A 16,325-nucleotide genomic window follows, 5' to 3' on the forward strand; every position below is an offset into this window, starting at 1 on the left:
CAGTGCTACGATGACATCGACGAGCTCGTCATCCCCGCGCCCATCCAGCAGGTGGTGACGGGGCAGTCCGGGCTCTTCACGCAGTACAACATCCAGAAGAAGGCCATGACGGTCCGCGAGTTCCGCAGGATCGCCAACAGTGACAAGTATGGCCGGTCCCGGGCACATAGGGTTATGGAATGATTTGGGTTGGAAGGGGCATTAAATACCACCTGGTTCCCCGCTTTGTCAGGGGCACGGACTCTTTCCTCAAGAACAGATTGCTGACGGCCCCATCAAAGCAGGCTTTGAACACTTGTAGGGATGCAGCATCCGCAGCTCCCCACAGGGACCAGGTCCTCGGTACGGTCTGGGGTCAGCCGTGTGAACGTCATGCACCAGGCAGTTGAGGTTGCTTGTGCAGCCGTGTGTATGGGGACCTTTGTCACCTGTGCAGCAAGATGGTGTGTAATGGCAGCAGAACTTTTTGTTTGTGCTGTGGGCTCCTGTCTGTCTGTCCCCAGTAGCTAGACCATTGAAATACTTACTAAGTAGTGGAGAAAGGAATGTTCATGACATAAAAAAGGGGATGAAGATCACTCGAAAAGGAGTTGAAGCAAAAAAGCCTTTGCAGTAACTAGAAATAGCATTGGAATTGCCAGCTACAGTTGGTCCATCAGAGCTTGTTTTAGCTTTTAAAAGCAGTACAGACCAGACATTTTAGAGTTGTGTTTAATAGAATAATTTGATGAAAGTACTGTTAAATGTTATATATGTAACTGTCTGGAATCTGTGTATAGAGACACACATTAAATAGGTGTTAGGACTAATTTGATCCCCTAGAGCTACATATAGTCCACTATATAGTTAGCAGGGAATGAGCATCAAGAGCAGGTATTTTGTTGGTAAACAGGGCATGTTTGACCATGGTGAGTCTGAAGGTTTGCTAGTTTCACAGTGGCAGAAAACTTCGGGTTTGTTTGGTTTTTTTTTAAGTTGTTCTTTGTATCATTACTGGTTTTGACTGCGTTGTTGCTCTAAGTAGCTACAGCTAGAAGGTGAAATTCTTCTGACTCTGGAAAAGTGCACAAAGCAAAAATGAAAGTAAACTGAGAAAAGGGGAAAGTAATTTTCTTCCTGATACTTCGTTCCAAAGTGTAACAGAAATAGAGCCATGACTGCTCTCACTGCTCCTCTGTCTGGTAACACATATTAGGTATTTTTATCGTAGCTTTCTGTTCTTTCAGTCGAGGAAAACATTGGCTCAGACTTGTCAAATATCAGACTGCAAAGTCTTTAGTATCTTTCTTGTGTTTTTTCAGATACTGCACCCCCCGGTACACAGATTTTGAAGACCTTGAACGAAAATACTGGAAGAACCTTACGTTCAATGCCCCCATCTACGGGGCTGACGTTAATGGCACGCTCTACGACAAGGTAAAGAAACTGTTCTGGTTTTCAGGTAACAGTTATCCTGGTACATTGCATTCCATAAATACTAATGTGGCATTTGACTCTTACCTTTTGGAACAAGTTAATGATAGTCTTAGCATAGTTTGAGCTTCTGGAGTAGGCAGCTGACAGAGGAAGCATTCTAAGGGACCTCTGCTAGCACTTCAGTGTGGAGAAGCAAAAACCACTATTGCCCAAGCACTGCTTTGTCCTGAAAGGCATATGACGGTTGGAAGGGCAGATCAGTGGATACATGCTGCTTTGGTATCCACTGGTGTATGTATTTTTTTGGGACAGCTGTATAGCCATTAGGTGGTAGGGTGATAACTGTCCAAAGACAATTTGCATTCTGCTTTCCTGTCTCCTAAATTCTCATGATTTGTTCTTTTAAAAGATGTTTGGAATGAAAAGTGGTTTTGTTAAAGAGGGTTCAGACATCAGCTCGAACTTAATCAACATCAGCTATTGTTCTCTGCTCTGTTAAGTCTGTCGTTTCGTGATTATTTCTCCTTTGTAATCATTACTTTGGTAATTTTTTTCCCCTCCTTAAAGGCCAGTAAGCAATCACTATGCAAGCCACCATGCAGAACTTTAGGTGAACTAGCTCGCAGCTTGAGCTGTGTCATTCTGTGATGTGCTGTTTCAAAGTGTCTGTTAAACTGTTGCAAACTGTCATCTCAGCTGTGTGATTCAGTACTTTGTAATCCTTGTTTGACATGAGGCTTGTGTTTCTCAGCATGTAGATGCGTGGAATATCGGCAGATTGAACACAATCCTGGATATTGTGGAGAATGAAAGTGGCATAACCATTGAAGGAGTGAATACTCCTTACCTATATTTTGGCATGTGGAAAACTTCCTTTGCTTGGCACACCGAGGACATGGATCTCTACAGTATTAATTACTTGCATTTTGGGGAACCCAAGTCATGGTAAGATTTTCTAAGGAATCTCCTAGGTGTAGAAAAGCAGTATCATAGAATATTGGAGTCAGTCACAAAGCTAAGAGTTCACTAAAATAATTATCAGTCCTCCAGCCTTGCACTGCAGTTCTCTGTGATGACAAGAACATGTAAGGAGCTGCAGAGCAGTGCATGTCCTCAGTAGAATTTGTTTGGTAACCTTCTAGAAGGGTCTGGTTGCTGTCCTGATGTAGAGAGTTCTTCTGAATTGCAGTATGGTATGGATGCTGCCTGCTGTGGTAGGGCCAAAACTTGGCAAACTTGTTTATCGTTTCCCAATGAGGCTCTAAGTGACCATACAGAGGTATGGTCACACAGGCACAGGGGGAACAGGCAGTTTTTAATAGGCTTTAACCTGTAGCTGTTATCATATATCTAAACATCAGGCTAGTGGATGTCACTGGGTGGTTTGTCCAGTGTCTGAGCTTTCTTAATTCTTTTTAGGGGAGGCTCCTGAATTTCTCTGTACCATGGGTTGCATTTTAAGAGTGAATCATGACCTTCTGTTCACAAATGAATTTTCCAAGCAACTTCAACAATTGTTTCCACAGCACTTTTGTTGGAAATTAGTATTTTTGGCTGTCTTTTGTTACAAATTTGAAGAAACAAGTAATAACTAGTACAATGTGACCCATGAACAACCCCATGCAGTGGCAGTAGCAGAGAAACATGAAACAGAATAGTTCAGTCTGTTGAACTATTTGGCCGTTGCTGCTTCTACAGTAGTACTTGGAAGAAGTGAGCTTTGCTAGTATCTTTGATGAATTTAGCAAGGAATCTGTTCAGAATATAGCACTGTATTCCAGAGTGAAAGCAAGCTAAGTGGGTTGATTTATTTATGGTAGTCATACCAGCCAGGAGTTTTGTGGCACCCATAAAAAGGTGTGTACAGGGAGAGATGTAGCTCTAAAGAGCACTCCATGAGTTGTGCTTGTGTTAAGGATGTGGCACCTGACCTAGTCCCGTCTTTGTCTGAGCAGCTGAAAGAGGTGATTCCATTTTCTCTCTTGCCCGGTGTTCCTCCTTGCACTGAGTATACTGAGGCTGCACTGCTGTGAAATGAGACACGGGAGTTCAGGAAGTGCTCTTCCCTTTCTTGTTGTGATTCATGTTATGCTGCACAGATCTGCTAATTATGTACATCAGACTTTTTACGTCCTTCATTGCTTGAGCAAAAGTTGTTGAAAGAAATGGTGAGCTTTTGCATGTTAATTTTTCTTGGGATAGAAAGGTAAAAGTCCTCAATGAAGATTTTTAGGTTTATATCAAACTTTGAAAAAGACAAGTGTAGAGGTAGAGAATTTTTTTTTAAGTAATTCACATCTTGATAACTGATTACGATTTCCAGTCAGACTTTGAGATTTTATTGTTGTCACTTGAACTTAACATGCTTGTTCTTACAACTGCAGGTACTCCATCCCTCCAGAGCATGGGAAAAGGCTGGAGAGACTTGCAAAAGGTAATCAGGCAGCTCATGTCCTGCCTTTTTCTAAAGATGGGGTGGACAGCTGCAGTGGGTTTCTGCTGTTTTAGAGAGCATAGGTTGGCATGGCTGCACTGATAATTTGCTTTTTAGAATAGACATTACATTACTTCTGAATGTTTGCTTACAGGATACACACAAGAGAAATTATCACATTACAAATAGTGAACTTGTGGTCTATCTGACCTTAAATGAGAAATCCTTAGCTATAGACTATTAAAACTGGAAAGTTATGGCCAAGGGAGAATACTTCTATTTGAGGTCTTTCTTATGTTCGTTCAAACTGGCAGCTGTTAAAAGATAAATCTTGGGGATTTTATCATTTTTCTTCAGCGTGCAAACTAGCACACTTAAATAAGGTGATCCATATACTTCAAATAAAAAAAGTGTCTAGACAGTAATTTTTCATAAAACTGCTGAAAAATAAATGTAGTTTGAGCACAAAGGTGACATCTCTCCTTCTCTGTATTTTAAACAGGTTTTTTCCCAGGAAGTGCCCAAAGCTGTGAAGCATTTCTCCGTCACAAGATGACTCTCATTTCTCCATCAATTCTGAAGAAATATGGAATTCCATTTGATAAGGTGTAGAAAAGTAATCGTGGTTATACCAGCTTGATCAAGAGGTTCCTGCAGCCTTGTCTTGCTTCTGACAGCAGCCAGTAGCAGATGCATAGAGAGGAAAATAGAAACAGGCGGGGTATAAGGCAGTCCTTCCTATTGTACTTCCATTTGTCTGGCAGTTGGGGCCTGAAGGAGTTTGAGACTGAAAAATCTGTCAAGGGCTCCTAAAAACAAAAGCTTGGTTTTCTGTGATTTTTTTATTATTTTTTAAACTTAAAACTAAACATTATCTCCTCTGTTAGATTCACTTCACTGTTTAGATCTGTATTCAGTGAAGTAAGATTTTTCTTTTTTTGTTTCCACTTTTCCCCTGTTAATTTTGTTTGTTGCAATCTCCTTCCTCAATGGAAAATAAGGCTTGTCCCCTATTAACTTTTTAATTATATGAGTAACTTTATAGGCTTCCTCACTTTCTCGTGTAACGACCTGCCACTTTCCTCCCACACAGAGATATTAAAATGTAGTCTTTGAGCTCTTATTCAGAAACACTGTATCATCTGCCTGGGCAGCTGAAGGGTTTTGTTGTCATAAGCCTTTACAGGGGGGAAATGCTGAGAAACAAGCCGTGGAAGGCTGACTGAAAGTTGTACTCTAATGTGAACAGCAAAAGAAAACAATAATAAATTTTCAAGTTCTGTGTGGATAGAAATTTACTCAAGCTTAGATACTGTTCAGCCAAACCTGTAGCTCATACAGATAAGTATCTTTATGAACTTCATATAACTGGTGACAGAGTATTTTGTATGTATAATCATTTCTGTGCTAAATTGACCGTTTGTGTTGTGTGTTAGTAAAAAAATTGTTGAGCATGGCTTTTCAGTGGATAGATATTTAACATAAGTAGCAAAATAGTGAAGGTCAGTAGCAAGTCTGTCCATTGCAGAAGGGAGCTCCAGCCACCAAATGTGGGTTGGATTTTTGAGTGTGCTGCAGAGAGGGCTACAGGAGCTCCTTTTAATCATATTCACCAAAACCTTCTTAAACTCTGAATAACACTGTGATGTCTCAATTGTCTTCTAGGTGACACAGGAGGCTGGAGAGTTCATGATAACCTTTCCTTATAGCTATCATGCTGGCTTTAACCACGGCTTTAACTGTGCTGAATCTACCAACTTTGCTACTCTTCGGTGGATTGAGTACGGGAAGCAGTCGGTGCTGGTGAGTAGTCTGTTGCCATCATTAAGCCCCCACTGTTTGTTTTAGGAGAGTAGTTTCAAGCCTTTTAAGATGTGATGTCGGCTTTCTCATAAAATGGCAACATCCAGGCAGAGTCCTGCTTAGTGCTTTTTGTCAACCATGGATAGCATGTAACAGGTTTTGTAACTTTGTACCTTTTTTGTAAATTTGTGCAGCTCCTGGAAGGCTTCAGAGAAAAGCATGGAACTGCTTCTCTTTCCAGATGTGAAAGAGTATGCTTGTTGGGCAGAGCTCATCAGTATTTTTCTCCAGTATTTTAACCATTATTTATTGACTGTTTAGCCTGGAATGTGGCTTTGATAACTGAAATGACTTACCAAAATTAGTATCTTGGCTGAACCTTTAAAGTGAATAGTGTTACATCCCTGTAGAGGTGCCTTTCAGACAAGGTTTGCGTTTCCAGAAGCTACACTGAAGTGAATGCTTTGAAGCACTAGTTGTAACCATGCCTAGGGGAAGGGAACCTCTACTGCTCTGGGTAAGCCCAGAGTTTGTGTGGCTCTGATTTCTTCATTATAGTCTCTGGTTTTGTGGCCTGTTTCTATATGAGCTCATTTTAAAACACTCAGCTTCTATCAGCAACTGTGTAAAAAAGATGGATGAGCTTTCTGTCCTAGTTGTTGTGATAACATTGGTTTTCTGTTTCGTGTTTTTTGCTGGCTTTTCTGCCATTTTTAGTAACCTAATATATACCCTTTTGATTTCCTGTAAAAGATTCTTGAGAGTTCTGAGGCTCAATTACATATGAGTGTGAGATCTTTTTCCTTAAACTCTTGAAAGCAAAATGCTAGAGAAATGCAGAGAAGAATTGTTGAGTATTTGGCCTTACCTTATTATTTTCTGTGATTTCAGTGCTCCTGTCGGAAGGACATGGTGAAGATCTCCATGGATGTGTTTGTGAGGAAGTACCAGCCAGATCGTTACAAGCTTTGGAAAGCTGGGAAGGACGTGACTGTCATCCCAGAGGCAGCAGAGTTCCTTAAAGGGGATCTCATGCAAAAAGTCAAGAGTGGGAAACAGTGTGCTGAGGAGATGGAAACAGAAGAGATGTGTAAAGAGGAGGTGGATGGGAATGAGACAAAAAGGTACAGCTTTATATAGTCCTCTGCTTTTCTCTTGGATTCTTGGAATTTGAACCCGGTTGCAATTAAATGTTTGCCATTCTGATAGAACAGTGAAAGTTAGCAATAATATTTTTTCCTAGAATAAACAGGATTTACTCTTAGTATTTTTTTACTGTTTAAGTCCACATTAAGAGATAGTCTGTGGTAAGCAGGAAACACACCAGCTTGGAAGGTAGTTCTTCATCTTGGGACAGACTTCCAAAGCCTGGGTTGGCAGTGTGTACCCTGCACTGACAGGCCAGTAGAAAAAGGGGTTGTATTGAGATCATGGGACAGTACTTGCTAGCAAATTCTGGTACAATCAGTGCTACAAGCTGTGGTATTGGTGTGCAGTTCTTGGTTGCTGAAGGTTGATCATCTTACATTTTGCAGTTAAATCTTTTTTGGTCAGTGCCAGCTACTGTTCTTAAAGCTGTCTTTAGTGGTGAATTTTTTTGTTGTTTGGTTTGATTTGTTTGGGATTTTGTTTGGAGGGGGTTTTTTGTGTAAGGTAAAGAATGCCTGGCTAGAGAGAGCTGCCTTAATACATGATTAGCATGCTGAGAAGTCATGTCCAGGGATTAGTGACTTTTCCTCTGTAAAGGCAAAGAAAACACTTCAGAATAATTTGGAAACTATTTGGCTTTCCAGAGGCTGTCTCATAAAACACTGGTCCAAACCAGACTGTCTTTTATGCATTCGCACAGAAGTGTAACACAGTTATGTGTTTGCTAGCCTGACATAGGAATTTGCCTTCTGCAGCATCCCCAAGCACCGCATAGGAACAAAAAGGCACAGGGTCTGCCTGGAAGTGCCTCAGGAGGTGAGTGAGAGTGAGGCCTTCCCTAAGGAGGAGCTGAGCTCCACACAGTGTGAAGCGGACATGGCAGAGCCTCGTGAGATGTCCACGAGTGAATTTGTACAGCAAGGTGAACAAAGGATCAAACTTCCAGGTAACTGTGCCGGGCTTGTCTGGGGCACTCTTCAATATGATACTAGTTGGTAGGATGCTTTTGTGTCCAAAAAAGCAAGACACTGGTTTTTGAGAGCCATTGGTAGCACCTCAGAAATTTACTGTTATAAGACTTGAAATATTAGTATTTCCTAGTTTTTGATTTTTACTTTTTGTTTTGCCTGCCTGCATACAGAAATATGTGGGATGCCTCAGTAGTCTAAGCTCTTATCTCTTTGGAGCAATGTGACCTGTTTATAGGAATTGTTTAGTAAAACATATGCACACTTCCTGGTAGTGTGGGTCTGGTATGCTTTATAGGTGTGTTACTTGTAATTTTGTAATAAGTAGGCTGGACAAAATTCTTGTAGGTTGTAATGGATGAGTTATCCTTGCTATTAGGGGAGAGGAGCAAGAGGCATGTGGAACAACACAAGAACAGGGAAAACATATCTGATGCCCCCTCTTGTGTTTTGTTTTCCAGCCCCCTCTTGTGTTTTGGTTGTGTTTTTTTTTTGTTTGCAGCTTGTATTTAATAATCTTTTATTGGGTTGTGGGTTTGCTTTTCTTTTTCTAGTAAGTCTTCCATGAATGTTTGTAGTCACTTACACACAGCAACATATGGCCAGGAGTTGGGCTGTTTTAACTACACACACGTCTGTATAAAGGATCATCTGTGTTTATTTTCACTCACTATCTGCTGCTTTGTTTTATATACCCTGGTTCTTGTGATGGGAGAGGCAATGGGCAGATGCTTTTATTCTCTCTCTGACTAAGCAATGTATGACTTTATAGGTGTTAGAATTAATCATCTACTCTTTATATGACATGCTGTTTGCTTTTTTGTGTGTAGTAGTTTGCTTTTCTGTTTGGCTTTGTGCAAATAGTTGCACAAATGTTCTCTTTCTGCTCAGACTTCAGAAAAAGTCAGTCTGTCTCTTCTTCCAGATCGTGTGGACTCGGCCAAATTTGAAGAATTGAAACCGGTGAAGCTTGAGGAAGAAGAACAAGAAGCAGCTGCACTGGATCTCTCCATTTCACATGCTTCAAATTCCACTTCAGTGTTGCCAGCCTCAAAGCAGAGTGCTACATCCAGTGTTCAGTCCAGCTCACCTTCCTACTCTTCAGACTCGGAATCGTGTGATGTGTTGGCGAAGCGAACGGTTCCGGGGCCAGCCGGGGTGTTCACAGTGCACAGTTATGCCAAGGGCGATGCCAGCGGCTCCGACAGCGAACACACTTCAGGGAGGAAAGCCACTGCCAGCTCCAGTGTCAGTGAGCAAGAACTGACAGAGGTATGAGAGGCAAAAGAACTGAAAGCTGGAGGGGTGTAATTCCATGGCCAGGAATTTGCTGTGACAAAACTCCCTATCTATGCAGCTGACAGTTTCCACTGGTGTGTAGCAGGTTGCAGCTCTGGGTTTTGCTAAACACACAAGAACTTCTCTAAACTATTTAAGTGCTGTAATGGAAAGGATAGCTTAATGTTTTTGACGTGGTAGTGTTACAGAATGATTGAGGTCCTTTTGCACTAAGAGACACCTGTTTGTACCTAAAATTAATCTGGTTTGTTCCAGCCTTTATTGCATAGATACATCTCTGTGTCCGTTTAAAAGAGAAGAAAGGATACAGCAAAAATATTGGTTGGGAGAATGGAAATCTGAATGTTAAAAAGCTGCCAATGAATGTTTTATTAAACAGCCTAAGAGAAGAGTTAGAATTTTATCTGGTAGTGTCTTTCCAATATTTTGTTTTCCTGTTTAAATCTGTGTTTAGAGAATGGGAGGCCAGTAATGACTTCTGAGAAGTCAAAAATTACACCAAAGGAACAGCAGATAGACCAGTCTTGATAATCAAGCTGAAACTGAGAGAGTTGTCATGGCTATTTAAACTGAAGATGTTCTGTTGCAGATACTGATGTCTCCATCACATGCTTGGTACAGGGAAAAGGTGAAATCTGAATGGATGTGTATTGTTTTCCCCAGGGTGGTGTACTTTGAAACAAATTTTCCATTAGGTGGTAACTGTGAATGCTAAATTCAGTATTTCTTAGAAATCTTGTATACAACTCTGTGTAAGAGAACAGAGGTCATGATTATGATGCTCTCTTCTGGCTTCATTTATGAAAAGAAGATATTTAAACATATGTAGGATGTATTTAATCCAAGATTCACTTCTTTTAAAAGAATAACAGATTTAAAAAAGTAGGCTGTTACCTAGAGGGAGACTTTCTGGACTGTTGAAATCATTACCTTTACTGACCTGCTTGTCAGGTTAGTAGTAATTTTGTCAGTGTGTCACTTGTTTTTGTATGGGGCTAAGGGAAGAGGAAATAGCTGTTCTTGCAATCTCCTTCTTCCAGTCTGTCTGGTAAGACATTAAGGCAATTAATAAGCAGAAAGAATTAAAGTGTCCTTCATTTAAAATAACCCTTTTAGTTTGACATGTCTATGAGCTCTGTATTTTTTTAGTTTATTTTATTATTTTTTTTTTTTAGTTTTAAATTTGGAATATTTGAAGTGATGCACAGACTGAGGCTTCTCCAGAATTCATGAGACTTCTTATCATGGCTCTTTTAAATTGAACCATCCAACTTGTCTTTCTTTGTTTCTGTCTTTTACATGATTCTTTAAAGAAACAGACATGCATGAAAAGCTACACTGGGACCTGTGAAAAGTGTCCATTCTACTGATTCGACAAAACTAGTACAGCTCTGTCCAGTTTTTCATAGCAAAAGTGCTCTGAGCGCTTTGAAAAAGAGTTTAGAGCTGAAGTTACTTTGTTGGAAATGAAACTGGAAGCATGTGTGCATTTTGAAGTAGTTTCTCTAAGTTCAAAGTAAATTCCTTCCAGAATGGTGTCAAAAGGGCACGTGCTAACTGACAGCTGAATTGCTTTCCTGGCCAGGTGGGAAAGGAGTACTTAAGCTCCGTGAAGGAGAGTAAGAAGTCCAAGGGTCGTCGGCAGCCCCTGAGCAAACTCCCCCGTCATCACCCGCTCCTGGTCAAAGACTGCATCAGTGATGATGGTAAATAAAGCCTTGTGCTCCTTGGGATATTGGAGAGAGGGTCTCAGCTTCTGTGGGCAGTGGAATATTCTAGTAAGTAACTGGTGATAAACAGGAGTCAGTAAGTGACAGCTCTGCCTTCTAGACAAGGTGCATATCTCATTGGATCATTAAACTTTTCTCTCAAATGGTGTCATCTTTCTTTCCTGTATTTTCTTTGGAAAGCAAAATTAAACCAGTACCAGAGACTGTTGCCTAACTGCGTCTGCCTTAGAATATTTCAGTCACTGATGTAAATGTTTGGGATTTTAAAAACAACCCTAATGCCAAATTCTTTGGTGGATGACTTTAATTTTGATGTAGATGTAATTTGGAGCTGGTTCTGCCCTGTTGCTTAATAGAAGCCTCTTAGAAAGGAGACTGAGTTACTGGCTTCCATCACCCTTCTGTCAGTTTGCTTTCTGGCAGTCTTTCTTTCATCTCCATTCATAGCTTCTTGCCTTATTTAGTTTCATTTACAAGAAGAACATCTATAAAAGGCCATATAGTCACTGAGTGAATGCTCTCTTATCACAGAGGCATCAGAGCAGCTAACTCCTGAAGAAGAGGCTGAGGAGACAGAAGCATGGGCCAAGCCACTGAGCCAGCTGTGGCAGAATCGGCCGCCAAACTTTGAGGCTGAGAAAGAATACAATCGCAGCATGGCGCAGCAGCCCCCATACTGTGCTGTCTGTATGCTCTTCCAGGCATATCAGGTATGAAGCCAAGACTCTTCGTGCTGTCACAGAGGTAACAGAGTAGGTGCTGCTGTGGTACATAGTTTCAAATATGTGGGTTTCCATATTGCCAGTTAACAAAAGCTGTATCAATGTTGCAGTCTTCCCCAGGAGCTGTTCCAGGAGAGCACAAGTGAGTGAACATCCTCAGACCTGTGATGGGCCCCTGTGGGTCCCCAGGGGCTCGCTCAGCTGTTCAGCAGAAGCTTTTGTGTTTTGTGGCTTTTGCTCAAACCACAGAATGGAGCTTAAATGTTGCTGGAGCTGACTATAAAATCTCACTTCTCCTTTACAGACTGACTCCTTCACTTCTAAAATATTTTTAAGAAAACACTTTAGGTCCTCTCATAGTACATGGTCTTTGATGAGCTGGCAAGGAAGAAAACCTTTTATGTAAAAGAATTTAAGGTTGTGTTTGTAGATGGTATGGATTGAAAGCTGTCTGGTCTTGGAGCATATCCATGACAGTAGCATGGAATGGGGTGCGGAAGTCTTTTGTCATGCTGAATAAATGTGCAGGCAGGAGTCCCTCAATGGATTTTTTGGTATACCTAAGATAAATAATTTTAAGGTAGCTTGAATAGTTGTCTGCATGTTTGACCTGCAACTTTGAGGTAGTTTGACCCTTCCCCTACACTAAGCATGTTTGATTCATTTGTGATGATTGTATAGTTGTGGTGGCACTAGAAACATGCTCACCACAGTTTTGGAAATAAAAACCTCACACTTTTGTTGCAGATATATATTTCATATAGTTCCTAATTTTAATGAAAACCACAGACCATAGCTTCTGTTCAGTCTTGCTATTTCTATCTGAGAGTAAGTTCTTAGGAATGGCAATACTACTTAGGAACTGCATGGTACATGAGGATTTTACTAGTGCTGAAAGGTATAAAGTTAACAATTTGAGGACAGTTGAGGTTCCCTGAAGATCTTTTTTGTAAGTTGCTGTTGAGCAGAAATCTTAGTTGCAGGTTTTCAAATGTCTGTCCACACCAAGCAGTGGAGCAGAAACTCTTCCAAGATTTGAGCTGTGGTTAGAGTCTTTGTTCCAACTTCAGAAAGTCTATAGCAACTCTGGAAACTCACTTCAGTTACCCGTTCAAATAAAACAATTGGCACAGAATGCCAGACAAGTATGCACTTTCTTTGGGAAGAAGAAGAGTATCTGCTGCTTGGGGTGAGGGGGGAAGTCGTTGTTTTCTTAAATTTTGTTACAGATTTCCCTCAGTCATTTTGTCTTTTGCTTGACATGCAACGTAAGTTTAAATCAGTAAGTTTTACAGAATAAGACTAAACAAGACTTGTAGAGAAAATGTCAATTTCCTTCCAACTGTGAGCATTACGTGGACTTTTTCTCCCTAGCTTTTGAGGCACTGTAGGAGAGACAGTGCAGATTCATTCTGCTACTGCAATTTCTGCTAAAAGTATTTTAAAAGATTAGGTAAGCTACTTTTGTGGTAGCCTAAAAAGTACAAAAGGTGGTTTGAACATTTTTTCAAAGAGAAAAATTAATTTCTGTTGAACTGTTCAGAGGAGTAGTTTTAATGGAAATACACATCTGTAAATTTTGTATGTCTTAGCTGTTTGATTTGACATTGATTTAGAAGAATAAATTATGAAAGATTAGCCTGAAAGTCTCCTGAGCTTTATATGGGAAATTGCATTTTCAGTCTGTTTATTTTCCAGGAACAAATTAGTTTTAAAGCCCATTGGACTTGTTCAAAATTATACTGGGAAAAAGTAATGGGGATTGTACTAGGTGTCTATTTGTGTGTTGGTAATCCTTCCATATTGAGGTAAGATAAGTGTACACTGATGGATAGCAGTGTTGTGATCCTCTGTATTACAGGGGGAATATGCAGAAGAGGTGTTGCCTGTAGAGCCTGAGGTGGGCTTGGTGATTCTACCTCTCCTGTCAGAAAAAAAGCAGTTTGATGTGTATATTGTTGCTCATTACAGGGATGCAATTCAGACTTTCAGTGTAGTATTAAGCAGAGTAGAAATTAATTTCATTCTGAAGCAATAGCAGCTAAGAATTTTATAATTATAACTATAAATAGTTATAAACATTACTATTTTCACCTAACCTACCAACTCTATGATCTTTCAGTACCTTCATTTTTTCTTTAAACTGGATATATGTATGAAATAATGTGTGAATAAAGATAATGTGAGACCATTTTACTTGTAAAATTTAAATTCCCCACCCATCCCTCACAGGCAGAATGTGAAGGCAGCAGTCAAAACTCTGGAGTAACTCCAGCTGCTGCAGATGGGAAGATCCGAACTAAACCCCTGATTCCTGAAATGTGCTTTACTGCAACTGGCTGCAGCACTGACCTCAATCTTTCAACTCCCTACCTGGAGGAAGATGGAACCAGCGTACTCATCACCTGCAAGAACTGCCATGTCTGTGTTCATGCCAGTGAGTGCATCCAGATGTTACCCTAAGCCCTGGTGTTCTCCATACTGAGCCTGTACATCATAGCAGGCCTCTGCCAGTCAATCTAATGTACAAATAGACCAAGTTCAGCCCTTGGCAGAGGAGTATATACTTGGGTCTTGGCCTGTGGGGTAGGCAGTTGGCTGCTTGGGTGGCTTCAAATACACAGCGTCATCCTGTGGCTTATTGATTTTAATTCCTGCTCTATTTCTGGGCCCAAGGGAAATGGGTTTGAGTTTAAATAAACTCTTAAATGAGATGTGTCTGTTCTAGGTTGTTATGGTGTATCCCCTGACAAGGCCACTGAAGACTGGATGTGCTCCCGGTGTACAGAAAATGCGTTAGAAGAGGTAAAGTTTTTCACAGATGGAGTCTGGTACATCTGGGAACTTGGCTGCAAAGTTAGTTCACATAGTGTTGTGGGTGTTGGTTTATTTAATTGTCCTGTGAAAAGGACACAATTTAGAGAATGTTTAGGAGCCAGTCTCTTGTGTTTATGGTACTTTTAAACCATAATCTTATCCTTTAAATTAATGCAAAGCTGAGAGGGAAGATGTTCTGCATGAATGTGGAAATAGCTCCATTTTCTGTCTGAGTTTATGGTAGCTACTATTTCTAAGCCAGAAAATAACTTGTGTTAATAACTAGGCAGGTATGCACATGTGAAGAAAGCAAGAAGAATGGGATTCCCTCAGACAGCTGCATAGACTCTAGGTCAGTGAATGGGTCAGCCTTTCAGTCATTATTTCCTCATGTTTGTTCCAGATATTATTGCACATCCTGAAAGGATATAGGGTATTGCAGGTGTAAAAGGAGCCCATAACAAAAAAGTTGACCCTTCAGTAGTAGGTTCTGCTTGTTTTCAACAGACTTGGAGTCTATATTTGTTGCCCTAAGGGCAGAAACTTTTGAGAGCTGAGGAGCAGATCTGTACAAGGTAGTTAGCTCTCTTCTGACAGCAAAATAATTTTCTTCTTCTGGATGTGCATTTTGAGGTGGAAGTTCTGCAGCAAGTGTTGTGCACTAGCTAATGCTTTCTTCTTTACTCCAGGACTGCTGTTTGTGTTCCTTACGAGGAGGAGCGCTGCAGAGAGCCAATGATGACAAGTGAGTGTTCCAGATTTTTTTGATTTTAAGGAGAAGCTCAGTTCCTAAGTATCTGAGGGTAAGCTGGTAAGCTGCATTTGGTGTAACAGAGTGACCAACAGCACCCATCACACTTTGTGTGTTCATTGTGTTCTCATGCAGCACTTCTTACCTCTTTAGGTAATGCCTTGTTCTCATTCTGTTGATAGCAGCTGTGAATTGCTTTGCATTTGATAGTGCAGAGCTGTAATATGCAGAGGTATAACCTACCACATAAAAATAAGGTTCCAAATGAATTAACATCTCTCAGTACCTTCCCTATGGAGGATTTTGATTTTCTGTCTTGTGGTTACAGTAATGGCAAAGGGCAACCACAGTTTTAAGCAGCACAACATTGAAATTCAAGGTACCTTTACAGCAAAATGTGCATACAGCTGCCTGTCCCATGTCCTTTGGGTGGATCATTAAAGTTATTTGAGTGCAACATAGCAGTGGGGCAGACTTGTAGCACCATGAAATAACTGAACCTTGGCCATGCAGCCTTTTATCATGCAGGAGTCACTCAGTTGCTTTCCTGTTAAGCCTGTTAGTAGTAGATTTTAAGTATGAAGAAATCTTGGGCTTGCCCTACATGTGACCTGTTAGTGGCAGTAGGAAGATTACACTGATCAAACTCAGAGGTTATTTATTGTGGTTTATATGGCAAACTTGAACAGAACTCTATTTACTTTAACTCCAAAGCATCCTCTGTTGGCCCAGTGCATATTAATTTATTTTTCCTCTCTTTTGCCCTGACAGGTGGGTTCATGTGATGTGTGCTGTGGCTGTACTGGAGGCAAAATTTGTGAACATCGCAGAGCGAAGTCCTGTAGATGTTGGCAAAATCCCCCTGCAACGTTTCAGACTGGTAAGGATCACCTGTGCTGCATCAGTGGTGTCTCTAGTCCATTCAGAATCTGAGGGGCTTTGCTTAACCCATCAAACCCAAGTCATCTTGGTATCAGTCTCCAGACTGAACTGTATAATCTGCCCAACTCTGTGTATGAGAGATGGCAGTTATTCCTATTGCCATTTTTTTAAAATTTTTCCTTGTTCTAGTATTTGTCTGTTCACATGAAGATCCAGCAAAAGGGTTTTCAGTATGTGGCAGGTAACATGCTTGTTTTTCTCCTCCCTAGTATTCAATTTGCTTAGTTGACTGCTTTTAAGCACTGAGATGCTTCAGGATGTGCTTCAGGAATGTGAGACATTCCTATAATGGGT

The 16,325-nt window shown here is 40.7% G+C and overlaps 1 protein-coding gene across 1 annotated transcript in view; it reads left to right on the top strand.

The window, feature by feature from the left end:
* Window positions 1-16,325, top strand: part of KDM4A (lysine demethylase 4A) — a 21,964-nt gene continuing 5,639 nt past the window's right edge. The window contains exons 1-15 of the mRNA XM_014307890.2: window positions 1-146; window positions 1,302-1,416; window positions 2,168-2,361; window positions 3,801-3,850; window positions 4,353-4,456; window positions 5,516-5,653; window positions 6,545-6,777; window positions 7,558-7,748; window positions 8,696-9,042; window positions 10,655-10,775; window positions 11,331-11,509; window positions 13,754-13,958; window positions 14,250-14,326; window positions 15,028-15,083; window positions 15,861-15,969. Coding sequence (XP_014163365.1) covers window positions 106-146; window positions 1,302-1,416; window positions 2,168-2,361; window positions 3,801-3,850; window positions 4,353-4,456; window positions 5,516-5,653; window positions 6,545-6,777; window positions 7,558-7,748; window positions 8,696-9,042; window positions 10,655-10,775; window positions 11,331-11,509; window positions 13,754-13,958; window positions 14,250-14,326; window positions 15,028-15,083; window positions 15,861-15,969 — 2,160 coding nt within the window. The 5' untranslated portion in view covers window positions 1-105. The remainder of the gene's footprint in view (window positions 147-1,301; window positions 1,417-2,167; window positions 2,362-3,800; window positions 3,851-4,352; window positions 4,457-5,515; window positions 5,654-6,544; window positions 6,778-7,557; window positions 7,749-8,695; window positions 9,043-10,654; window positions 10,776-11,330; window positions 11,510-13,753; window positions 13,959-14,249; window positions 14,327-15,027; window positions 15,084-15,860; window positions 15,970-16,325) is intronic.

Source organism: Geospiza fortis, unplaced genomic scaffold (assembly GCF_000277835.1).
Source record: "Geospiza fortis unplaced genomic scaffold, GeoFor_1.0 scaffold333, whole genome shotgun sequence".
NCBI lineage: Eukaryota > Metazoa > Chordata > Aves > Passeriformes > Thraupidae > Geospiza > Geospiza fortis.